Raw genomic sequence first — 25,133 nt, 5'->3', positions numbered from 1 at the left:
TGCCTAGTGTCATATGAAATAAAAACCACCATCCACGTTGAAGTAGAAACTGAAGTGCTTCTCCTTGGGAGACAGACCCTCCTTTATAGGAGTCCATCTCATGGAAAGTGGTGGACTCTCCTTTCATTGAAGGCTTCTAAGCAGAGGTTGGCTGGCCATCTGTCAGGGATTCTTTAGCTGTAATTCCTCCATTGTAGAGGGTTGGACTAGTTAAGCCCCAGGGGCCCTTCCAACTCTGATTCTCTCCTTCCTATTCCCATTTTAACTCCTGAAGACCAGTAGTATATCATACCATACTTAGAAGTCTGGTTCACCTATAACACTAAGCCCAAACACATTGAAGTGTGGATGAGTGAGCCTGCAGGTACTCAGAGCAGAACGTGCGGCCTCTTCACATCTATTCTAGTCCTACTGCCACTGCCACAGTACTAAGAACTAAGCCATGGCTTGGCTTATTGGGACCTTCAAGACAAGGCTCATGGTTTACCTCACTCCAGATGAGCCATGCGTGGTAAGTCATAAACAAACCTTGGCTACAACTTGTGGTTTGATGTAATGCTAGGCCAAACCATGGCTTAACTCTGGGTAACAGCAGCAGGACAGGAGCAAACCACCTGTGATTTTTGCCCAGAGTACCCCCAAACCCATTCCCTCATGGTTTGCCTTAATGTTAGGCTTGAAGTGGGCCAGTGTGTGCTTGTATTGATTACTGATGGTTCAGAGTGTGTATCTGTGTAACGGGATGCCCAGCAAAAGTGGAGTTAGCTGCTGTAGTGCTTTCTAGAGAACATCCTGGGTATGGGGATCTTGGTGTAAAAAATAATAATACGCCAGAGTTCTTCATTTAAGCTGCTGTAGAACAATCAAAACTTCCTTGCCCTAGCTGCTCATAATGGCAACCCTCGTTCTTTGATAGCAAAGTGCCCTCAAATTCAGACACACCAGGATGAAGTAGCATGAAGGAAATGTCTCGGGTAGATGTGGAGAAAACCCCCAGATGACTTTTTTTTTTGAGACTTTTAAGCCAAGCTCATCTTGCCTTTCCCTTTCTGTTTGATTACTGCTAGCTATTTGCGTTTTGTACTTCTCAACCTCAGGGGTAGGGTTGAGGAAGTAGACAGCGCCAAAGGATACTTATTAAGCTTGCGGTTGCTATTTTGAGTCCTGTTTAGTTCAGAAGTTCTGCCCCAACAGGGATGGAAACTGTTTGGGATGCCCACAAGAACAGAGCTGCAGGGGTCTGCAAGGTGGTGTTGAACTTGAGTGCTCTACTTGGAAGATCCTGCATTTAATTCCTTTTTACTCTGAAGGGGAGAGGTCTGCTGAGATGGGTCACCCTCGTTCTTTTTGTAGGATGGAGATGGGACTTGAGACTTTTGAGCTGTTGTGGCCATGGGCTGCTTTTCCCAGTCTCTGAACTGTTTTCTCAAGGTGATCTTCCATGTGCTTTAGTTAGCTCCCTTAGTTAAGAGCTCTTGGTGCCTTTTGGGTTGTGGCAGCATGCAGTCTTTTTTAGATCTCTCTGGGATGCTGCATTCTCTCCCTGCATAGGGTTTCATAGATGGACAGGAGAACTTGTCCGTTTCTCTCTCCACCTGTGAGGAAGCGTAAACCTCTTAAGGAGCTACCTAACACTCTGCAACCTATATGTATCGTGTTACTTGCTAATTGCGCCAGACCAGCCTTCTAGCTTCTTCACTTTATGGTGAGCCATAAACTCAACCAGGGCTGAACTTGCTCAATTGCCACAGGTGACTTCCACTCCCCCGCCCCCCCCCCCCCTTATTTCCCCTGATTGTGGACACAAATGCACCACTATTTTCTTTTACAGAACGGCCGTTTCTTGGGCAATGCTGACCTGGAGAGACAGAAATTCTCTGAACTGAAACTCAACGGACCACAGGTAAAGAACGGAACTGAAAACTTCTTTCTGGCAGGTGGCACTAATTTGCTGAAGGTGTTGTTGCTTTTTTCAAGGGGATCTAACCTGATGTGAAATTTCGGGCTGGATTCTTTGAGGTTCTCCAATCTGTAGCCTGTGGTGGGTGGGATGGGCCTACGTTTTTCCTCCATAAAATGTTGAGAAACTGTTATGCACGTGGAGAGGAAGTCTGAGTCACTTTCTCTCCTACTCTTGCGTTGAATGGAAAGCCACTCAGTGGTTGACGTCCTATTTTGTTGCATGAATTTACTGTGGTTTGAACTGGAACTTGGGTTCAAAAGCCTTAAATAGCAATGTCTAAAGAGAAAAAAAACCCTTTTTGTGTATGCGCTTCCTGAGAGAGAGAGACTGGGTATTAAAAGGAACTTGGCAGGTTGTGCCTGGCTTATGGGAAGTGTGCAGAATTGTCTGGGCAGAATTGGGCTGCTGCTGATCTGTATCTCCGTCTCCTTAGGACCACAGTCACCTCATATACAGCACCATTCCCAGGATGCAAGACCCAGGACAGATTGTGGAAGAGACCTACACTATGGAGGAGGATCCCGAGGGTGCCATGTCAGTTATTTCGGTGGAGACCTCTGATGATGGGAAAACTCGCCGTACAGAGACCACGGTGAGAGGCTTGAGAAGAATTGCAGGTTCTGATGTTGTGAAATGTGCCCCTTATTTAGTAGCTGGGTTGGGAAGAGATTAGGCTTGTGTGTACCAGACACTTGACAGCAAAGAACCGCTGGGGCTTAGAACACCCAAACAAGCGGTGTATTAAATTTCCATTAGTGGCAGCTGCCTCTATGCAGTGATCTAAAGTAGTTTTCGCTGCTTCGTTTGTTATCCCCAAAAGTCTATGCAGGCACATTGAAGGCAACTTAATTCACCAGTAGAGGGAGGCCTGCAGGATTGCACTCGCTCCCCTCCCTCATTTCTGGGAGCATGAATTCAACCTGCCTAGCCTAACTGCCATCCATGTTTATTGGTGGTGATGTAGACAGCAGACAGAAGTCACCAAGGTAACCATTTTAACAGAGGAGCAGGATATAAGCTGGGCAGGAAGGAGGGAGCATGTGATTCTGCCACCAGCTCCTAATAGCTTAGCCAGGCTTAACCAATGGGCAATATTGCATTGTGCTTAACCAAAGTGTCCCAGAAGCAGGATTCTGAGAACTGCAGCTCTGCCAGTTCTCTCAGCAAGAAAACATTTAGGGTTGGACTTAACTCGCCTGCAGTGCACAAGTTTTGCAAGCACCTGCAAAGGTTTATGAAAGGTGTACCACCATGTGGTGTTGAGCTTCCCGCTTACATCATGGCTAATGGCAAAGGATGATGGGAGTTGTAGTTCAGCATCTGGAGGGTGCCACATTAGCTACCCCGCCGTCTAGAAAGACGGCCCAGAACAAGAGCCGCGGAGGGTAAAAAGAGCAAGACCATGTGGAAGTAATGGGCAAATACCACAAAGAAATCAGTGATTCCAGCTTGGCACTGACTACTTTGGGGTCAAAGGCGCTGGCAGGTGCCTAACAGCTCCCGTTACTGTTGTGTAGGTGAAGAAGGTTGTGAAGACCATGACCACGCGCACAGTGCAGCAAGTTCCTGTTGGCCCCGACGGGCTGCCTGTGGATGGCTCTCCAGTCCCCAACAACTACATCCAGACCATGGATAGGAACTTCAGGAAAAACACCAATGGCGGCCCTGGGGCCTACATGAGCCAGCCGGGCACAGCTACCCTCCCGCGAAACTACCACTACCCAGACGGCTACGGCCGCCCGTATGAGGACAGCTACCACGGCAGCGAGCACAACTACGGCAGCCTGTCCCGCGTGACGCGCATCGACGAGCGCTACCGCCCCTCCATGGACGGCTACCGGGCCCCCAGTCGGCAGGATGTCTATGGGCCTCAGCCGCAGGTGCGGGTAGGGGGAAGCAACATGGACTTGAACCGCTTCCACCCAGAGCCTTACGGGTTGGAGGACGACCAGCGCAGCATGGGATACGATGACCTCGATTACAGCACTATGCCAGACTATGGCACTGCCAGACGGACTGGGACTCCCTCCGACCCCCGCCAGAGACTCAGGTAGGAGCATTCTGCTTGGCATTCTAGGGCAGATGGTGGCAATGATTCTGCCATGATATAGAATCTGTTAAAGCGACGCTGGAGGGGTGGGCATGCGCTCATTCTTGAGAAACATGGTGAAGACATGCTTTTACCATAGCTCTTTGAGACACTGCTGTCGTTCCGAGTGACAATGCAGTCTCTAAAGCGAGATTTAGAGTTGTACAGACTTGGCCTTGGGATTCAGGGGTGAGCAGAATTTTTCTAGAGGACTCTGGTCATCTGCTTTTGTCTCTTCAGTTAAAAGGGAAAAGGCTGAAAATGTTCTTTCCAGTAAACCTTCCAAAATGTGCCGCTGAATGTGTGGTGATAATTGTAAGGAGCTTGTGGCGCTTGTGGTCTTTTTGGCCTCAAGAGGAAGTATATTGAGAGCTCAGCGTGATGGCTATTTTCTGGGTGAAAAGTCCCCATTCACATGTTACCTCTTGCCGTGTGCTAAGCGATCATAAGCAAGCCACTCCATTAGGCCTCCTCTGCAGTATTCTCCACCTCCAATGTGGGGATGATACTAAGCTAGCTCTGCAGGACTCTTGTGAAGAATTCTTGAGTGTGTGTATGAGGAGTCTGACTAAGGTGCTAGATAAGGCCTAACTATAATAAGATGGGGATGCAGGTGGCGCTGTGGGTTAAAGCCTCAGCGCCTAGGGCTTGCCGATCGAAAGGTCGGCGGGTCGAATCCCTGCGGCGGGGTGCGCTCCCGCTGCTCGGTCCCAGCGCCTGCCAACCTAGCAGTTCGAAAGCACCTCCGGGTGCAAGTAGATAAATAGGGACCGCTTACCAGCGGGAAGGTAAACGGCGTTTCCGTGTGCAGCTCTGGCTCGTCAGAGCAGCGATGTCACGCTGGCCATGTGACCCGGAAGTGTCTCCGGACAGCGCTGGCCCCTGGCCTCTTAAGTGAGATGGGCGCACAACCCCAGAGTCTGTCAAGACTGGCCCGTACGGGCAGGGGTACCTTTACCTTTACCTTTATAATAAGATGGCATCTCTGATGCCGGTACTATGAGGTACTCTTCATTCCTTCCCGTTGTGACAGTGAATCCTGTTATCACTGCAGCATGAAAATGAGCCTTGCAGTTGCACAGCTGTGGGTTCATGCTTTCCATTGCCAAGAAGACCCTGACTGTATGAGCAGCATTTTTCTGTTGCGCATACAGGTAGCAGTGATTGGTTCACAGGTGTTGAGCCAGGGGCTTCAGGGCTCTGTATCAAGATTCAAATACTTGCATGGTGTATAAATCTTACTAAATAAATAGATAAACCTAGGGCTTACCAGGTTTTTTGTGTGTGGCCTGGGGTCATATTTGGAAATCTAAAACTGTCATGGTCACCACAAAATACCCAGTATACCTGAAGGAGCGTCTCCACTCGCATTTTTCACCCCGGACACTGAGGTCCAGCTCCGAGGGCCTTCTGGCGGTTCCCTCACTGCGAGAAGTGAGGTTACAGGGAACCAGACAGAGGGCCTTCTCGGTAGTGGCATCCGCCCTGTGGAACACCCTCCCATCAGATGTCCAAGAAATAAACAACTATCTGACTTTTAGAAGACATCTGAAGGCAGCCCTGTTTAGGGAAGTTTTTAATGTTTGGTTGTGTTCGTTTATATTCTGTTGGAAGCCACTGACTGGGGCAACCCAGTCAGATGGGCGGGGTAGAAATAAATATCATCATCACCATCATCATCATCATCATCATTTCACACAGGAAAAACAGCCAGAACTTACCCACCACAAACAAAAAAAACCCTAAAACATGTAAAATGGGCAACATGCCCCCCAAAACAAGTAAAGCAGACACATGCACATACACCCCCCCCTCGGAGAAACACACCCAAAGAGCAGGCAAAATACCCTCAAACAGATTTTTAAAAAGTTGGCACATTCATGCTTGCTTTCTCTTGTATCAACCTAAAAAAAGGAATCTGCCGCCCACTCTCCAATCTCAGAGATTTAGCAGGCAGTGGCTTTTTCCCCCTGAGAAGTTTCAAAAGAAGGCTGCTGCATCATCTTTCTTCCTTTCCAGTGAAGAATGCCTCTGGGCTTACATGGGACCCAAAGGTGTTCTGGGAAATGGAAAGGGAGAGGTGGGGCAGCTGGCGGCCGGCAGTTCTCTTTCCAGCCAGTGCAGCTGCTGCTGCCGAAGTGTAAAAAAATAGGAACAACAACAAAGTAGGTAGTGATTGCAGTTGCCAGATGGGCACCAAGAGTTGTGTGTTCCGATGTCTGCAAGTGCTGCATGGGGGACCCCAGATTTAACCTTCTCTTTTCTTGTTTGCCTAATGGTGGCATAGGTTTACAGTCAAATGGGTGTTTTCAGATGGGGGCTTAAGGCTACAAATAGGTCAATGGCAACATTTTTTAAAAAAATTGATTTCACCCAGAAAGGGTAAATCCCCCAGAAAGGGTAAATGGGGTGGAGATTCAGATTATAGTAGGCTGATGACACCGACATTGTGTGGATGCTGCGAAAAACTTCTATGTGTGAGAAGCACTGATCCCACAGTAAAGGCCTGTCCCCTTGCTTTGGTGTAGTATGATCTGGCGAATATCAGCTTCCATTGAAAAAACCCCGCATCCCAACCTACCCTGATTTGTTGTGGAGACACAGGGTTGATAATTTATCTTAGCTATTCAGATAGAAAGAGGGTTGTTAAAAGTTCAGGCTTTTGGCAAAATGGAGCTGAATAGTCGCAAACTCCACGGCATAGTTTCCATTCCTCTTCTGTGGTCTCCTACCTGTCTTCTGCTGCTTCGTGTCAGTTTCTGTCTCTGCCTGTCCTTCGCTCAGTGTTGACCCAGAGTATTCATCCTCAGCACAATTTCAGTTCTGTTCACCCCCTTCCACTGTGTACAGTATTCTGCAGATTAAAGTACATGGATTAAAGGTATGAAAAATGACTATCTTGTCTAATACTCCTTTGCTGGTTGACATTGCTGTCAGAGAGGAAGAATTTTGACCACCTTGACTAACCCCTGAAGTAGGTGACTTTGTCATTAATCGGTTGTGGTAGCTTTTGGCTGCAGAACTGAGGCCTAGAAGGGGAGAAGTGGTGTCTTCTGCCTGACCTGCACAGCTTCTAAACTCTGCAGGTTTTTGATGGAGCAGAGTGATGGCTTCTCTTGCCCGACTGACTTCACGAATGTTAACAATGGATTTATTGCCCAGGACGCATCAGGGCAGGGTGGGTTAGGGGAGGCTGAAATTCTGCAAAACCTGCTGCTTGGGCCCAGTGGACAACTTCATCCAGTTTTGGCTTCTCAACAGATAAACAAGATCTCCAAGAACGCATAGGAGATCTGTGTTCAGGATCTCCTGAGGATTCTCAAATTACTTCAGAGCAGCTGCAGTCCTACCCCATCCCAGTTTGGACTGCTCTTGCTGGACAGGTGGTGATGGTGCAGTGTTTTGTTTTTCCGTGGAAATGTTTCTGTTTCATGAGTTCGTCAGGAGCAATAAAGGGATGTTTTGATGCTGTTTTGAGCATGATTTGGTGGAAAGGCGGGATACAAATTTAACAATAACAAAAATAATGCCTGAAAACTCAGGACTGCTTAAAATGCCCATAACCTCAGGCTTTTTTTTGCTGCTAATGCATGTGGCATCTTAAGTTTAGCTAGAGGAGTGAACAATTAAGCGACTTGCTCACATGATTATAGAAAAGCGGCTCCTTCCTGTGCTGTATTGTTCTGACCTGTGACCTGCACAGTTAACATTGATGCATAAAAGCTGCTCCAGTAGAATTTCCAAGCGTGGAGTTTGACTGCCAGTTCTGAAATTGCTGTGCTTTGTGTAAGCAAATAAAGGTTGAATAAACTATTTATTATTTATATTGATTATTTTTTCCACCTTTCCTTCGAGAAGCTCAAGGTGGTATATATACATGGTTCTTTCCCTTTCCACATCTTTATCCTCATGACAACCGTGTGAGGTAGGTTAGTCTGAGAGAGTGCCTGAGCAAAGGTATGTTCATTGAGCTTCAACACTGATTGTGGATTTGAACCCTGGTCTCCTAGGTTCTAGTCCAGTACTCTAACCACTCTGCTACACTGGCTTTGTGGAACCCATGGAATTGTATAGTTGAAAGGGGTTACGAGGGTAGTAGTAGTAGTAGTAGTAGTAATAATATTAATAATAATAATAAATTTATTATTTATACCCCGTCATCTAGCCCAACCCCATGCAATGCAGGAATCTTTTGCCCAACATGGGACTCAAACCCACAACCCTGAGATTACTGTATTTTTCGCCCCATAGGATGCACCTAGTTTTTTTTGGGGGGGGGAATAAAAAAAATTCCCCCCCCAGGTGCGGGGCTGGGGCGGGGGAAGCGCCCCACGGCTAGCGGAGCGCTGCGCAAAGCCCGAAGCTTGGGGCGTGCTAAGCTCAGCTCTCCCCAAGCTTCTGGGTGCCGGCAAGCTCTCTGCTAGCCGTGGGAGAGCCGCACGACTTTGAGAGCTGCGTCTCCCGCAGCTAGTGGATAGCTTCCTGAAGCCTGGAGAGCGAGAGGGGTTGGTGCACACCAACCCCCCTCGCTCTCCAGGCTTCAGCGAAAGCCTGCATTCGCCCCATAGGACGCACACACATTTCCCCTTCATTTTTGGAGGGGGAATAGTGTGTCCTATAGGGCGAAAAATACGGTAAGTGTCTCATGCTTTACCGACTGAGCTCTCTCCTTGTGCTGCCACCTCCTGTGTTGAGCTGTGTGTGCGTGTCTGTTGTCCATTCTCTTTCCTATGATGGTAACTAGCCAGATAACATCTTTACTTGTTCTGAGTAAGGAACTGAACTTTACTACTTTTTTTTTTTAATCATTGTGACTTGGCAGCTTGCCCTTGTGAAGAAAGGCCTCAACAGCCTTTTAGTATGTTCAGTGTCCTCTAGCTCAGTAATCTGCCATGAAGGTCAGGAGACCCACTTGCGAGCATTCTGCTAAACTTCTGAGGCATGCACGAAAAACACCAGGAGGTGATGTGGTCTGACAGTAAGCCACTGTAGAGGATTGATTCCCCCACCCCCCCACCCTGTGCTCTCGTATTTTCACACGGAAAGTCGGTACGGGTTGGTTTGCTGCTTTGAGACGATATGACGGTTTTGATGAAGTTTCCCAGAACAGCTGCCAGGCCCAAGTGTTGCCTTTTGAAGAGCCCCAGTTTGAATCCCTTGCAGTGAGAAGGGAGGGGTTAAAGCTTGGACGAGTGTCTCTTGTATGCTCTGTGATCTAAGAGATTAGGGCATGTAGGGAACAGTATTTGTGGTTTCAAAAATAACCCAGAGCTATGCGACTGTCTTGTATGAACACGTTTTTAAGCTGGAAAGCAACTGCCAAGTCAACGGCGCTTTGCCTCCAGAAGGCAGCTTGGACACTTGCCGTCTGGTGCACAGTGGTCTTCAAACTTCCTTCCTTCAGGGACTTATTTCCACACTGACTTGTCTGATAAGGAGCTGGTATTTGCCTGTCCTTTTGTGTTTCAGTGGATATTAGGGTGCCTTCTCTGTTTATGTAGGCCACTGGCCAGGCCTTTCAGGCTGTGCTATTGTTCTGAATGTTCACTGTTGAATGAACCCCATGCAACAATGGCCATACAAGAAAGGGAGGTAATGGGAGGCCCCGCCTTAGATGGAAGCTTCATTGCTTTGCCATAGCAAATTTCCTTGATGGGTTTCCTACAAAATATACGGTGAAAACCACAAGTCTGAAGCAGTACTTTGGAACTGGGCTGGGCATCATGCAGCTCCTGAGGAATCACTTGTGAAAATCTATGAAAGCAAAAGCTTAATGCACTTTAAAACAAAAATAAAAAACAGCAGCTTCCTCATAGAATACAGGCTGTTAAAATGCTGAAAAATTGGAAGTGAGGCATTAAGGCAGGCATAGGCAAACTCGGTGGCCCGCCAAATGTTTTGGGACTACAACTCCCATCATCCCTAGCTAACAGGAACAGTGGTCAGGGATGATGGGAGTTGTAGTCCCAAAACACCTGGAGGGCCGAGTTTGCCTATGCCTGCATTAAGGAGTCAGAAGTCACCCTTTCAGCTCTCATTACAGCTAAATTAGTGGGCTAACTCAAATTTGTCCTGCTTGAACATAAGTTCCCTTCCTCTTCAAATCATCCACAATATATGCATCATGCCCTGCAAATGTGACTTCAACTATGTTCTTGGTGTTCCTTAAAAACATGACATGAGGTTCAGCAAGAACATTGAATCACAAGCCAGCTTGACAAGAATGTTTGCTACAGATATGGATATGAAATCTGAAATCATGTTGCCTGATAAGGGATGGGTCGTCCCCCCTAATTTGTGTTTGCAATTTATAGGCCACCCAATAATCAGAGTTCTCTGAGGCAGCTTACAGGATTTTTAAAAAATACACATAATAATAGAAACAACAAAATAAAACCAAAGCAACAGTGTTAAATCACAAATCACTTTAAAACAAAGTGGAGGAAAATAAATTTTTCAGCAACCAATCTGTTTAAAACCAATGAAAGTAGGGGCTCTGCCTTTCCAAAGCTTCTGTGTTCACTGACTAAAACCTAGTTGCTTTCTGGATTATTCCCATCTCTGCTTAAAGAGCAGGCGAATCTTGAAACCTGTCCACTCTTATTCAGGCATTTAACTTTGAATCAGAGCAAACCATGACTAGGGAATTGGCTTCTTGTTAGCTGGGCAGAGCAACATTTTCAGAGCGGAGGAACACATTTATTCAGTGGGAAAGTAGTTAGAAGCGGAATACTAGCAGTCAAGAGAATTCTCTCTCTCTCTCTCTCTCTTTCTCTCTTTCTCTCTTTCTCTCCCTCCCTCCCTCCCTCCCCCCTCCCTATTGTCTCTTTTTCTCTCCACTTTTTTGGGTGGGAGGTGCTGCATGCATTTTGCAGGTTTCCCACCTGCATCTTAAAAATATGGAAATTTGATCATACAAGCAGTCCCACCCCCCCACCCCCCGGAATGTCTGCTTGAATATTTGAAGATGAAAATGAAGGCTATGCCTTCTGCCCTCCCCATGATTTAAGGTGGCATTCCTTGGGGCCCCACACTCCTCAGTTGCCTCTTTCACCCCATGGGACCACTTGCTTCCTCCATTCCAGCTTTGGGACCACTCTGTCAGGATCCCACTCCTGGCCAAGGCTTGGGTATGGAGATCAGGCAGTATGCTGAGGTTATGAAGAAGTGCCTTCCTCTGACTTGGGCTGGTTTCCCAGCTACTTTGGTGTTGTCCATCACCAGCTCTAATTGGTCTTGCACAAACATCTCTCCCAATGTTGCTGCTGCTACCCACTTCCTTTTCTTTTCTTAACCACAGGCGCCAGAGCCTGATCTCGAGAGACCGTATACGTGTAAAGCATGACAGCTCCACTATGTAGATATAATTCCTTGTCCCTTGGGAGGCTCCCCAGTCCTGGACCAGACCACTAGTGAAGTCTGCGCTTTGCTACTAAGCGGTGGCTCCCCCTAAGTTGATTCAGCAAGGAAGCTGCAAAGGAATGAGCTCTTCCCATTAGGCCCCCTTTGGCCCAACATTCATGGTGCAAAACCACTCCAGACAGTGGGTGGAGGAGGCCTTAGGTGTACGTCCTTGGCAGTGCATCTGTGTGGGCACAAATGACAGGGTGTTGGAGATGCACTGTGTGTGTTTACACCCTGAAAGCAGGGTGGGCTGGGGGTTTCTGCTGGACCCCATTTCTGAAGGAGTCTGCGAAGATGCACATCTTGTTGTCTCCTTTCGGGTTGCAAAGCATTAGGGTAGTTTGGCAAAAGCAAAACAAGTCTTGAGTTTGGTCTCGGATGAGTAATCATCATCACCATCAACTTGGTGTGTGGGTGTCCAGGATAGAATATTTTTTTTTGGGGGGGGGAGGAAGTTGGGTAATCTTGACATTGCTTTCTTTGTGCACGCTTGGTTTGGGTATCAACAGTGTGGGCTTACTTGCTTTTAGAACCATGCATTGCACATGGGTATAGATAAGGACCCAGGGACTTGGTGCTGAGGATGCTGATCCAGGTTGCTGCATTTTAAATGGGGATTGGGGAAGCTTTGCATGCTTTACAGATTGGAGAGATGGAGCACAGCTTAACCAGCCACACACAACCCTGCTCCCAAAGTGGGAGATTGGTTCCTGGTGAGACTTCCTGGGTCTTCCTTGTGCAGTTCTGTTTCCAGCAGTAAGAATGTTTTAAAGGAACGTGGAGCCACCTGGAACATTAAACCTGTGAGGCTGATCTCAGGGTCAGGGGATCCTTGGCCATCTCCATCTTTACCTAAAAACCTTCCTTGGACACTGTTTAAGCTTCTTCCATGACTGTGAGGACCTGAAAGCTTTTTGTATTACTGTTGCAAAAGCTGAAGTGCTCTTGGTATCGAGTCTTGTCCTGTCTCCTGTGCTTGTATACTGAGTTATATAGGCCCCAAATGCATCCATCAACAGGAAAACCAAGTGTTAGAGGGACTACATTTCCATGAGGAGGCAAGGGTTCTGTTCCTTTAAGGCAGTGGAAGCATCGGTTTTCCTGCATGTTGCAGACCTTGCATCCATTCATGCCATGTGAATAGTTTGTGAAAAAGGGTATCCTGATGCTACAGACCCCTGTAACCATTTTGTCCTTGTAGCACCATGATGAAAGGGACTTATGCTTTCCTTGAGGATGTTAAAAACAGTCCCGAGACCTTTTCTACCATTCTCTCTCATCCCTTCCCTACCTTCACCTAGCCACTTTTCTCTTTCTCTCTCCTCCCTCCCACCTTCTATTGCTTCAGTCACACTTTCCAGGGTACAGGGTGTCTCTTAAGAGGGTGACTGAGACAGGTTGGGAATCTCATGGCTGAGCCAAGTTTGCAGTGCAGGTCTTGCTTTTATATTTAGAAGGGATCTTGGGGAGTTAAGCCAGCACCCTGCATGAAATGTAAGACCTCCAGAGGCATTTGCAGTCATTTCCTCCTAAGCAGATCTTGAGTGTGTTCAGCTTGGGTGTGTGGTAGCTCAGTTATGCCATGTCAGAATTTGGTGTCCTTGAAATCTCACCATCTAATCTAACGGGAGTGTCTGCCTGGCTTAATTACTGCACACTGGAAGTATTGCAAAGCAGAAGGCCTGGCTGAATAAAGCACTGGAAGTCTTCTTCTGAATCTTGGGTGTGTTTGGGGCAGGAGCAGGTTGGATGACCTACAAAATGCAATGCCTGCGGTTTGACACAGATGGTGCCAAGTTGCCCTCTGGTGGCCAGGCTGCAGTAACATACGAGAAGTGTTTATATCTTAAAGGAGGCAAAAGGTGCTAGAAAAATCCCCAGTGACAAAACTACCTGGGAACTTGCTCACCTCTCTTTAAGAACAACAACCATTTCTTCCTGGGCCCAGCTTAAGCCGCTAGTGTAAGCTGCTGTCATTGTTATTGTCTGCGTCTAATTTCAAGACAATCCCAGCACTTGGGTGCTTGACCCCGAGAGCTTGTGGTCACCTACGTATCTGAAAACTTGAGCGAGAAAGGAAAGTCAAGGTGATGCAGGGAAAGAGGGCCTTCTTACTTGGTTATACTAGGAAGTTCTGCCACCACCTGTTCCTTGCAGCGGTTCTCAACCTGTGAGTCTCCAGATGTTGTTGGACTACAACTCCCATCATCCCTGAGCTCTGGCCTTGCTAGCTGTGGGTGATGGGAGTTGTAGTTCAATGACATCTGGGGATCCACAGGTTGAGAAAGGCTGTGCTAGAGGATTGGCTGTTCGGGCACAGCTTTTTGGGCCACACTTTCAGCTTTTAGCATGGCAGCAGTGGGGATGCTATGGCATGACTGGGTCCCTGCGTTACCTTATCCTACCAAGAAATTTAAACAGGTGGTTGGTGATGGTGGAACCCCTTCTCAATCCTTGTCCCACAGGTCTCTTCTGTAGATAGGCAGACCAGCCTGGTTCCTGTCTGTGGCAGTTCAGCTGCTTTGGATGACTGACGGATCCTGAAAGTAACTTGCTTCTCTTCCTCCCTCCTTTGCAGGAGTTACGAGGACATGTTGGTGGATGATTTGGCTAGAGACCAGTACTACTGGGCCCCCCTGGCCCAGCACGAGAGGGGCAGCCTAGCCAGCATGGATAGCCTGCAGAAAGGGGGCCCGCCCCCGCCCAACTGGCGCCAGCCCGAGCTCCCCGAGGTGATCGCCATGCTGGGCTTCCGCCTGGATGCGGTGAAGTCCAACGCCGCGGCCTACCTGCAGCACCTGTGCTACCGCAACGACAAGGTGAAGACGGAGGTGCGCAAGATGAAGGGCATTCCGGTGCTGGTGGAGCTGCTGGACCACCCCAAGAAGGAGGTGCACTACGGGGCATGCGGGGCCCTGAAGAACATCTCCTACGGCCGGGACCAGGACAACAAGATCGCCATCAAGAACTGCGACGGTGTCCCTGCTCTGGTGCGACTGCTAAGGAAGGCGCGTGACATGGACCTCACCGAGGTCATCACAGGTAATTTCTGGGCCCTGGGAGGGAAGGTGGAGGTGGAGGCATCAGAGCTCTTCCAGGCACTCCTTGACCAGGCAAATGCTTTCTCTTGGCGCAGGAACACTCTGGAACCTGTCCTCTCACGACTCGATAAAAATGGCCATTGTGGACAATGCCTTACATGCCCTCACGGATGAGGTCATCATCCCACACTCTGGATGGGAGAGGGAGCCCAGCGAGGACTCGAAACCCCGCCACATAGAGTGGGAGTCGGTGCTCACCAACACCATTGGCTGCCTTAGGTAAGCTGGGGCTGCCCTGCACCTCCAGGCACACCTGCGTGCTCCGTGTGCTGGAGGCCGTTGATCTGCATGTGAACTTTAAGCAGACACCTGAGTGACCCTGCTGTAGGTGCCTGGCTGATGTTCACGGCGAGCACATTCCAAAGTTGGATGCCACCACACAAAAGGCCCTGTTCTTAGCAGACGTAAGGCAAGCCTGATCTTTGCCAGCTTATTGGGAGGAGGCTTTGGTAGAAGTGAGATGAACCATTTAGACTGGACTCTTGGAGCTGAGATTGGTGCCTTCTAATAAACTGGAGATGCTATAACTTGAGAAGACCAAAGAACTCCTGCTTTGCCTTAATCTTGAATTCCTGACTGCAGGTCATCGGAGCAATGTACTCCGGTGTCTGCCCCCTAATTCTGGCTGGGCTAAAAGATGGGCCACACAGAGAAGGAACAAGATGAAGTTGTTGGTCTTCCTGGCTGCCTTGTGTTTTTTTTTGGTTTTCTTTTTGCTGCTGCAGCAGCAGAAAATTGGGTGACAGTCAGAGAGGCAGTGTTGGAGCTGAAATAGATAGCCCATGAGGTCTACAATCAGCCTGATTAGGACGGTGTAGCAGGTTGTATGAGGAAAAGGCTGGAAAAGGCTTCTGCCATGATGTTTGACGGTTCCCACCAGAGGCTTGAAATCTCCACACAAACCCAGCACAGACTTGAGAGTGAAAATGTGGCCTAAATTTAAGCACAGGAAAGCAGACAGGCTTTAACAGTCACTACCTGATAGTGTCTCCGTCTTTCTAATGTTTCTTTTTCTCTTTTTGTAGAAATGTCAGCTCGGAGAGGAGTGAAGCCCGCCGAAAGTTGCGGGAGTGTGATGGGCTAGTGGATGCCCTCATCTACATCGTCCAAGCAGAGATTGGCCAGAAAGATTTAGACAGCAAGGTAAAGGGAGTGTGGGAGAAGGTAGCCCAATTCTAGTTGCCACTTGCCCTTCTGGGGGTAGGGAGAGATTCTTCTGCACCAAATGCAATGTGCTATGTTTGCCTGTCTTCTGATTTCTCCCTTTTCTAAGAGAATGAGGAGCGGCATCTGGGTGGCTATGAGAGGCTTTACAGGGCCTGAGTCGGAGAGTCTTTAATTTTCACCCATACCAGGAACATTTCTCCCATTTTATAAAGAGGAGATTCCCAATAAAGCACATAGATGTATCTGTTTTCTCTTCCCCACCCTTGTAAAGTTGGGCATAATGTTTGCCCCGCCTGCCCTTTTGTAGGGAGCTGCCGCTTCACAAAGTGGTATTCCACTTGGGTCTCTGGGTTGTTTCACAGATGCACTAAGGCAGCTTGTCTCTCCCCACCTCCCCCCCAGCTGATGCCTTTTACATCAGGATAGGGAGCTGGATCAGCTGGTGGGCCAGATCATTAATCCCGCACCAGCAAGCCGGCTTTGACAAAGTTTCACTGGACTGTTGTAAGCAGCTGGCTGGTGATTACAGGAGGCCCCTTTGAAGTCTGTTTGCAGGCACAGCTTGGATTCAGACAACACCTGCAAATGGACAATGTGGGGCTCACAGATGGTGGCCCCTCTCAGTTGCACTAGGCAGTTCCCAACGGGCAACACCTTGGTGCATCTAATCTTGATAGGGCTTGCTGTCAGTGCCCATCAGTGAGGAGAGGGCATATCGGCTCCTCACAGCCTGAATGTGTTGCTGCTGTCAGATGCCCCCAAATCTTTGTCCCAAGGTGCAGAACACTACCAGAGCTCCTGCTTTTCCACCTTTCTTGTACTTGCTTATTCTTGTGCATGCAACTCCCGACCTCTTGAATTTCTGTGACCTTGATGCCCATCTTGAGGAACTGTCTGTCTTTTGCCAGCTTGTGGAGAACTGCGTTTGCCTCCTGAGGAACCTGTCCTACCAGGTGCACCGTGAGATCCCCCACGCAGAGCGTTACCAGGAAGTGCCCCTCAATGCGGCCAACAACACCGGTCCCCATGCAGCCAGCTGCTTTGGTGCCAAAAAGGGCAAAGGTAGGATTGCCTTGTTCCCTGCCCAGCCTTGCATAGACGGGGTCGGGCTGGAGGACGGCAGGGAGAGATGTTTCTGAGTGCTGCTTAAGTTGTCCTTGGCCTTGTAAGGACAAGCTGCTGCTTTTCCACTGAAGCGTTCTACAGCTGCAGTAACTTTTCCTGGCTCTCCTGCTCTTTTGTCTCTCAAGGCCTGATGACTGGTCTTTTTGGTGTGTCAATCAAGGTGATGGATGGGGGTTTTCGACTAATTTGTGGCCTCTTTCCCCTTCTCTTTTGCTTTCCTTCCAAATGGCCTGTGAATCCTGCTGGCATCTCTACTCTCTTGCCTCCCTTCTCCCCTCTCCTCCTCCTCCGCCCAAAGACGAGTGGTTCTCGAGAGGTGAGTTGAGCTTTTTTCCTGGGGGGCGGGGGTGGGACTTGCTTGTTTCTATAAAACATGTGATTTTGCAAGCTCCTTCCAAAGCTTTCCTCTGCCCTCCTTGCGGCTGTGGCCAAACCTGACCAGTAGCACAAGCACACAGTACTGTTCTGTGCTTGAAGAATTCGTTGCCCTTGACAATGCTGAGTTCATAGTCTTGCATTCTGCTGGGGGCGCACCTAAGAACTCCCTTCAAGGCACGGAGCACTGGGTGCAGAGAGGACTAGCATCAAAGCTGCCTGTGACGGGGAATCTTGTAGGCATCCAGCTATTTCTGGTTTACCGGGTCCTGTCAGGCCCAACCGGCATAGCCCAGGAGTCAAGAATGGTGGGAACCAGGGGTCCAGCAACTTCTAGAGAGTCACAGGCTGGTCTCCCCTGCGCCACACCTTTTCAGATGCAAGCGCAAAATGTGAATGTGACAAAGCATGTTTGGAGATGCATGTATTGTATACGGGTGCCTGTTAGAAAGCTGCCGCTTGTCTGTAATTTTCAGCTGAGTGTAATCTCTCTGTGTGAACGGACCTTTTCTCTTTGAGACATGAAATCATGAGATGTCAGAGGGTGGGAGAGATAATAATGCCCATGGAAAAAACAGCTAAGTAACCTCCTTGTCGTTGTGCCTGACATCTGCAGCGAGAGGAGCCCTTTCCTTCATTCTCTGTTTCCTGCTGTGCTTGTTTTCCTTTCCTGCTTACTTGTGCCACTCCTGGTCTTTTCGACATTCACTCCTCCCCCACCCTGCAAGAGTTAACTTGAAAAAAACAGGGCTTTTGAACAGAGTAGATGGTGCAGATTGGGAGAATGCCAGCTGTGCATTATTATGCTCAGTTTGTATCGCCTCCCAAGGAAACCTCCCTCTTGGACCCTAACCAAAGACATTGCATTGACTTGCACGCTGCATGTTTCCTGGGTGCCAGAGCAGGGCGTGTGGTGCAACAGCTGCCTGAGGCAGGAGAGCACCGGCCCCAATCTCAATGCTGGTGTGGCGTGGTTAGTGCGGAACAGCAAGAAGTCAGGCCTGTTTTGCTTGACAGCTGTGCAGGGCTGCTAGTCTATGTGCTTCTCTAGCCTTGGCAGTTTTGAATTGAGTAGAGTGGGGTAGAGTGGGACCATAGTTCAGTGGTAGAAATCCTGATTTTTAAAAGTTCTTCTTTCAGTTTCTAAAAATACATATAACAGACAATTCCCCTATACCCCCACCCCACAGGAAGCATTCCTCGCATATACAATGTACTTAGTTCAGTCAAATGTTAGTAAATTGTTTAGAATAGATTGCATCCGTTAATTCATTCCTGGAATCTCCAGTTAAAGCAAGGGTGGGATGGGGGTGGAAAGAGCAGAAGTAGAGCCTGCTGGATCAGGCCTATGACCCTCTGGTTGCTGCTGGACTCCAGCTCCCATCAGTCCCAGCCAGCATACCCAGTGCTCAGGGATCATGAGAACTGGAGGCCAGCAACCTAGGGAGGACTGCGGGTTCCCCACCCTTCAGTAGAAGGATCTCTGGTGGCAGTACTGCACAAAGACTCTGTGACTGGAGATCCACTGCCAGTTATTGCCAACAGTACGGGGGTCGGTGTGTTGGTGATGAAGAGCTTTTGGAAATTCTTCCTCTCTCCAGTTCCTTATCCTAATATTGTTTGTTTGGGTTTCCCTCCCTACAAGGTAAAAAACCGGCAGAGGATCCTTCTACCGATATCGTAGACTTCCCCAAAAGACCAACCCCTGCAAAAGGTAATGTTTCTTACCCTTTTTCTGGGCAAGGGCAATGGCTTGTCTGATTTCCCATAGTAGGGAAGCCTCCCTGCTTGAGACACTGAGTAGCCACAGCTAGTCAGAATAGACAACACAGAGCTAGACGGACAAACGTCTGATCTGGTTTAAGGCAGCTTCTTAAAGGTACCCCTTTCTCACTTTTGGATGGGGGTGGGCAGAGTAAATTTGTTTTAACTACTTCTCCTGTGTGGTATCTTGTTGTGTGAGCTCCCACATGATCAGCCTTTAATGCAGGCAAAGGACATGAGATGTGCACAGGGTTTGGGTGAAGGTGGGAGATTCTTGAACTTCTCAGCAAAGGTGTGGCACGCAGGTGTGCTGGGAAAATAGTCATTCTTGCTCTGTGGCTGCAGCTTCCTTACCTGAAAGGTAACTGAATAGCATTGATCCAGCAGTGTCTAGATCAGTTGGCAAAACCTATATATATTTATTTTTATATTATTTATATTCATATAAAATATATAAATATTAAAATAAATATAAACATTAAAAATCTATAAATAAATAAAATTATAAAAATAAATAAAATACAGTATGATGCTAAGGGGAAAATAATACATATTTGCCATCATTTTAGTGCTAGGCAGTGTTGGCACCAGGCAGTTCTGCCACGGGGAGGGTTTTTTATTTTGTCTTACCAAGGGGGCACTGCTATTCCCCCCCAGGCCACTACCCATATTGTGAGGAGCTCTTTGGGGAAGAGTTACAGCTCAGTGGTAACCATCTTCTTCTCGTGCAGAAGGTCCTGGAGTCATGATCAGTGTTCAGAGCACTGAACTCAATAAACCCAAGTGCATAAGGCAGCTTCCTTTGTTCCTGGTGGGGGGTACCTAAAAGAGAGTTTGGCAGGCTTGACGTGAAACTTCCTTCTCTGCCATTTTGCTAGGTTATGAACTCCTCTTCCAGCCAGAAATTGTCCGCATATATATTTCCCTGTTGAAGGAGAGCAAAACTCAAGCTATCTTAGAAGCTTCAGCAGGAGCCATCCAGAATTTGTGTGCTGGGCGCTGGACGGTGAGTGGGCCACCCGAGAAAGGCTGGGACTGCAAACTGGGATCTGTCTTCTTCTTTAATTAAAAAAGACCTATCTTGGCAAAGGTTTGTAGTTAAGGCTGCCGGCAAAGCAGAGAGGCCTCATTGTGCATAAGTGAGTAGGAGTCCCATCCGGTCCCTCCTAGCATCCCAGCGCATGTTGAACAGGACAAGCAGGTCCAGTTTAGAAAGCAGCAGCCATGGAAGTCCCTGGCAATGTTCTCTGTGCTCCTTTCATGGCTGCAAGGACCGTCCATTCACGGATCCCTTGGATAGCTTTTCATGTCTAGGCTGTAGTCTCGGCCTGATGGGGAATTTCCGGAGTGGAATAGTGAAGTCAACATTGTGGTTAAGAAGGCATTTGGCAAGCTGGGTGTTAACTATAAAAACAAACAGCTGGTCTCCGCATTGGATTGACTGTGGACTTTTGGTATGGGAATTCCTAAGAAAACTGAGCTCACTGTAATAATGTTGTGGGAATGCAGAGGTAAGGCCAGGGGCATTTTGTTCAGCAAAAAAATATATTCCTGGGTATGGAGCCCACTTCTTGGGTAGATCTAATAGCTTCTCGTGTAGCTCTTTCACTAAGCCAAGTGTCTTGTGTTTTCTCTCTTTGCAGTACGGTCGGTACATCCGCTCTGCGTTGCGCCAGGAGAAAGGCCTCTCTGCCATTGCGGACCTGCTGACTTACGACAGCGAGCGTGTGGTGAAAGCTGCGTCTGGAGCCCTGCGCAACCTGGCAGTGGATTCCCGTAACAAAGAACTGATAGGTGAGAGCAGGAAGGAAAGGGACTTTGGTGGATTTCTTGTCCTGTCTCAGCAGTTGGGTGTGGGTAGCACTTCGGGGGGGGGGAATCCTTTCCGAAACACATGCTAGCTGAGTTATGCCAAGAATCAGCCAAGCCAAACACAACTCATGCTGCTTCTTGAAAGATGTTCAGTGCCAGGGAACGCACTGGTGGTCAGGGTCCCTGTGCCCATAGGCAGTAGGAGAATTGTTTGTGGGTTTGTGATCATTATTGATCAAGAATCATAGTAGAATATTGGAAGGTGGAGGTTGGCGAGAAAAGCCTTTGCCAACCTGGTGCCCTCCATCAGTCCCAGTCAGCATGGCCCAAGTTTAGGGGTCCTGGGAGTTGGAGTCCATCCAACAGCCTCTAGAGGGCATCAGATTTGGGGAAACTGGCATAAAGTGATGCAAGGTTCAAGTGTTTTGAGGGTTTCTCGGCTTCTCCTATATATATCTATTTATATAAACTTCAATTTCCGTCTACTCCAAACAACATGGCTCCAAAGTAAGGGTTGATGGGAGTTGTAGTCCCAACAAGAGCACTAGCATTTTGTTATAGCTTTTCCTGCCACCTAGCTAAATGAGGCTTGGCTGGCAACTTGCTCTGCTGGGTGAATGAATGAAGTTCTGACAGTTGCATTCCCTTGATCAGCTGAGAACAGAACCCTCCCTCTCCGCTATATTCAGCCTGTGCCTTATATCAGTTTCATGGTAGGAGAGCCTTCGAGGTCTAAGAGTCTGTTGGGAAATTCTGCTTCTGTCTTCTGATCACTTCTGTTTATATTGTTCTTTTCCTTCTAACCAACTCTGATCTTCTCCCTTTCCTAGGCAAGCATGCCATCCCCAGTTTAGTGAAGAATTTGCCAGGGGGACAGCAAACGCCGGCTAAGAACCTCTCTGAAGATACTGTGGTCTCTGTGTTAAATACCATAAATGAGGTCATTCTGGATAACTTGGAAGCAGCCAAGAAACTGCGGGAGACGCAAGGCATTGAGAAACTGGTGCTGATCAATAAATCCGGGTAGGTGCAGCTCCCAGAGGGTGCCTGCACAGATTTCTACACCCCCCCCCATCCTTCTCTTAGGAAGCTTATGGGCTGGGCTGTTTGTTCTTTTGTAATAATCTTATGTTCTCTCCTCCTAGGAACCGCTCAGAGAGAGAAATCAGAGCAGCTGCTCTTGTACTGCAGACAATCTGGGGGTATAAGGAATTGCGGAAGCCACTGGAGAAGGAAGGATGGAAGAAGTCTGACTTCCAGGTATCTGGGAGTTAAACCAGGGGTGGAATTTTCTGAAAACCCCAATGTTGAGCTTATCCACATGGATTTTTTTTTCTAATCCCCACCTTACTCGCCAAGAAGAGAGTTCTCCCCACTTCAGTTCCACTAAAATAACAAACAATTCTAGCATGTTATGCACAGTCTTAATATGTGTACAGACGTACACTCTAGGATTCCTAAAGTAACCAGACCTAAACAGAAAAAATACAGCACTGCATATAACTATACAAATACAGTTATATTAACAGATAAAATTATGCCGCAGAAATATAGCACAACGTGTGTTTTGACTTTTATATGTGTGGCGGTGGGTTTCAACGAATGAGCCCCCCATCAGCAGAAAGGCTTTTGCAACGGGGTGTCCCCATATGTCCTCCAGATTGACACTGGAGAGGTCAGGGGAGCCCCCAGAACACCATGTGGGGGAGGAGAGGGAGTGTCATTTCGACTGGCAAGCAGAAATGCTTCCCCCAATCGAACACTTGACATCGTGCAATGTTGTTTCTTTTGTATCATTTTGCATATAATTAATTGGACTGGGTTCAGGCGCTTGATGCACAAGGGTGCTCCAGTGTAAGAGGAAAGCTTGATGAAGCCAGAACTGCCAAAATTATGTACAAATCCGTTCAAAATGGATTCCTCCCTCGTCCAGCATACTCACCTCTACACCACACTGTGTCAAAAGAGCAAAGGGTGAATCCAGCCTTTCAGTTGAAGGCCTAGGTTCTCAGGGCAGGCTGCATTCAACACCTGCCAAAGCTTGTTTCTGCAGCCCTGTCCTCTTTAATGGGCGTGTTTGTGTTGGGGTGCACCTAAAGCCCCCATGGATGGCAGCCTATGCATTGAAGTGCTGAGGAAATACTTAGGTAGCTAGGAACATCAGCACTAATGGCAGCTTAAATATACCAGCTGGTTCCTTCTTTTCAGGTGAACCGGAGTAACAGTACTCGAAGCCAGGGTGGCAACTCCTTTGATGACAGCACCTTGCCCCTCATTGATAAGAACCAAAAAGGAGGTAAGTGCAAGATTAGTTGTAACTTTTAACATGATATTTATTTTGCTTAAGACACTCTTCATTATCACTGAGGTGCAGCAAGAGCCCATTAGTCAAAGAGCAAGATAAAAAAAAGAGTGAATGCATTTGTTTTTTGAAAGGGTGGCTCAGTGTTGCAGCAACACAAAACGTCATCATTCAAAACTGTCGAAAGTTGCAATCTGTAGAAGGATTTTAAGAATATTAATATTTGCCCCTAATCAGTATTTCTAGCATAGTGAAAGGGAATGACCAAAATTGCCAGCAGGTTTTCTGCTGGTGGGAAACTTCTGCTGTGACCGTAACTGAATGGCTTACTCTTAATGCCGCTATAGATAAGACAAGTCCCACATTAGTCAAAACAGGGAGCAAGGACTTTGTTGCTAACTGCGCTGATTTTTATATTCTGTGCAGACAAGAAATCTTCTCGAGAGGAGATCCAAATGGGCAACATTGGACCAGGTATGGGAGATTCAGTGGTGTGTGTGTGTGTGTGTGAGAGAGAGAGAGAGGGGGGGGGGTTAGAGATTGATTGATTGATTGATTGATTGGCTGGATGACTCATTCATTCATTCATTACTACTGGATATACTCCAGCACCCTTCTGTGTATAGCTGTGCAGTGTTCTAAACCTGTCTCCAAAACCTAGTGGGCCACAGGTGCTTTGTCATCTAACTCAGTCCTGTACATGTGAACACACCAATGCATAGCCAGTCCAGCTGTGCAGATGCTCTGCTAGGTCCTTGCCAGCGCTGTCCATCAACCCCACAGAGGTAGCTAATCCTCCTGCCACTTAGTAGCTGGAAGTCTAGTTTTGCTAAGAATAAAGCACAACCAGTGCTGTTACTGGTAAGGTAAGTTGAGTATAGTTTCTCTGGCTTCAGTGCGCTTGCATCCTGCTAATAAAATGCAGTAGGTAGCTGCATTAGGGGGATAGCCTTGCTTTTATGTAGGCAATCAGCCAATGATAGATCCCTTCTAGCCTTTCCAAAATGAAACAGGATTCATCTTTCCCCTCTAGATACTTACAGCTAATACATTCTCGTTATCTTCAGGTTGACACAGCTTTTCCAGAAACTAAGGCTGGCATATGTCTCTCTCCCTTAAATTAGCGGGCTTATTGCACTCTAGGGTGTCCCAGGGCTAGGCAGCATTGTGGTGAGTCCTCTTTCCCCCCCAGTTCCATTGAGCTAGCTAGTAGGGAGAATACCGAGTGGAGAGAAGAATGCGGAGGGAATGATGGTCAGTGCTCTGTGTGCACACGTCTTCTCATCTGTAAATCAGCAAGGAAGGAGAAGATGATGCTTGTTCCCTGGCTGGCTGGGGAAATGTAAGTTGACTCTTGACGCAGAGGAAGGGAAGAGTGTGTCCTTGCTTACCTTGGGCCCATGTGATGTTTCCTCATATCAAGCCTTCCTCTTCATTTCAGACAATTACTCTACACTGAACGAGCGGGACCATAATAGGACATTGGAACGATCTGGAGAAGAAATGGAATCTATGAAGGGAGCCCCACTGATGGTAAAGACTGGTATATGCCCATTGAGGGAGACCTCTGGGGCATAGGTATTTTTGGGCACGGGTAGCAAAAAGGATGGGGAGAGAGCAAGAGAAGCTTGCTGTCCAAGCTTACTTTGTAGTTTATATACCCCTTGACAGGTTTAAAGACAAACAAAACCCTCAAAGCTTAGAAAGCCAAGGATTTCTAGAACTGAATAATGCATTGGGAATAGTGTTGGTACAAACCATCTCTCCCCCCCCCCCCCGCACCAGTGTGTTTTGGGGGGCTGCAGAGTTGATAACTAAACACCTAACCCATGTCTTTGTTGACTATTCACACCTTCAACTCAGCCTCTCTTTCATTTTCCCCAGTGACTTCTCAGTTAGACTTCTTGCTCCCTTTTCTCCCCTTCCTACATAACAATCCGTCCTTACTAACAATGTGTGTGTCTACAGCAGGAGGAAGGGCAGGAATCCTATGCGGAGAGTGATGCGTTGCTTTATCCTCCTATGGTATGT

The 25,133-nt window shown here is 47.9% G+C and overlaps 1 protein-coding gene and 1 long non-coding RNA gene across 12 annotated transcripts in view; one reads left to right on the top strand and one right to left on the bottom strand.

Annotated features, from left to right (window-relative positions):
* Positions 1–25,133, top strand: part of CTNND1 (catenin delta 1) — a 58,264-nt gene that overhangs the window by 30,660 nt on the left and 2,471 nt on the right. For 7 of the 10 annotated variants that reach the window (XM_079953551.1, XM_079953552.1, XM_079953548.1 and 4 more), the window contains 17 exons: positions 1,832–1,903; positions 2,397–2,555; positions 3,481–4,013; positions 14,035–14,498; positions 14,593–14,776; positions 15,583–15,700; positions 16,633–16,786; positions 17,148–17,165; positions 18,870–18,938; positions 19,867–19,994; positions 20,632–20,782; positions 21,631–21,823; positions 21,946–22,060; positions 23,009–23,096; positions 23,529–23,576; positions 24,544–24,635; positions 25,071–25,127. In XM_079953551.1, the coding sequence (XP_079809677.1) occupies positions 1,832–1,903; positions 2,397–2,555; positions 3,481–4,013; positions 14,035–14,498; positions 14,593–14,776; positions 15,583–15,700; positions 16,633–16,786; positions 17,148–17,165; positions 18,870–18,938; positions 19,867–19,994; positions 20,632–20,782; positions 21,631–21,823; positions 21,946–22,060; positions 23,009–23,096; positions 23,529–23,576; positions 24,544–24,635; positions 25,071–25,127 (2,643 nt within the window). The remainder of the gene's footprint in view (positions 1–1,831; positions 1,904–2,396; positions 2,556–3,480; positions 4,014–14,034; positions 14,499–14,592; positions 14,777–15,582; positions 15,701–16,632; positions 16,787–17,147; positions 17,166–18,869; positions 18,939–19,866; positions 19,995–20,631; positions 20,783–21,630; positions 21,824–21,945; positions 22,061–23,008; positions 23,097–23,528; positions 23,577–24,543; positions 24,636–25,070; positions 25,128–25,133) is intronic. The other 3 variants (XM_079953555.1, XM_079953554.1, XM_079953553.1) reach the window with 2 other exon arrangements.
* On the bottom strand, positions 1,150–14,021 carry LOC307203110. 2 transcript variants are annotated; one of them, XR_013833136.1, is made up of 3 exons: positions 13,366–14,021; positions 6,785–6,906; positions 1,150–1,595 (listed from the first exon to the last, which is right to left on the bottom strand). It is a non-coding gene; the product is annotated as an uncharacterized lncRNA (long non-coding RNA). The 2 variants fall into 2 exon arrangements; XR_013833137.1 differs by lacking the exon at positions 13,366–14,021 and adding an exon at positions 8,707–11,809.

The sequence above is a fragment of the Podarcis cretensis genome, assembly GCF_951804945.1.
Source record: "Podarcis cretensis genome assembly, chromosome: 1".
Taxonomy (NCBI): domain Eukaryota; kingdom Metazoa; phylum Chordata; class Lepidosauria; order Squamata; family Lacertidae; genus Podarcis; species Podarcis cretensis.
Note: the sequence above shows the minus strand (reverse complement) of the source record. Positions and strands in the feature narration are given on the sequence as shown.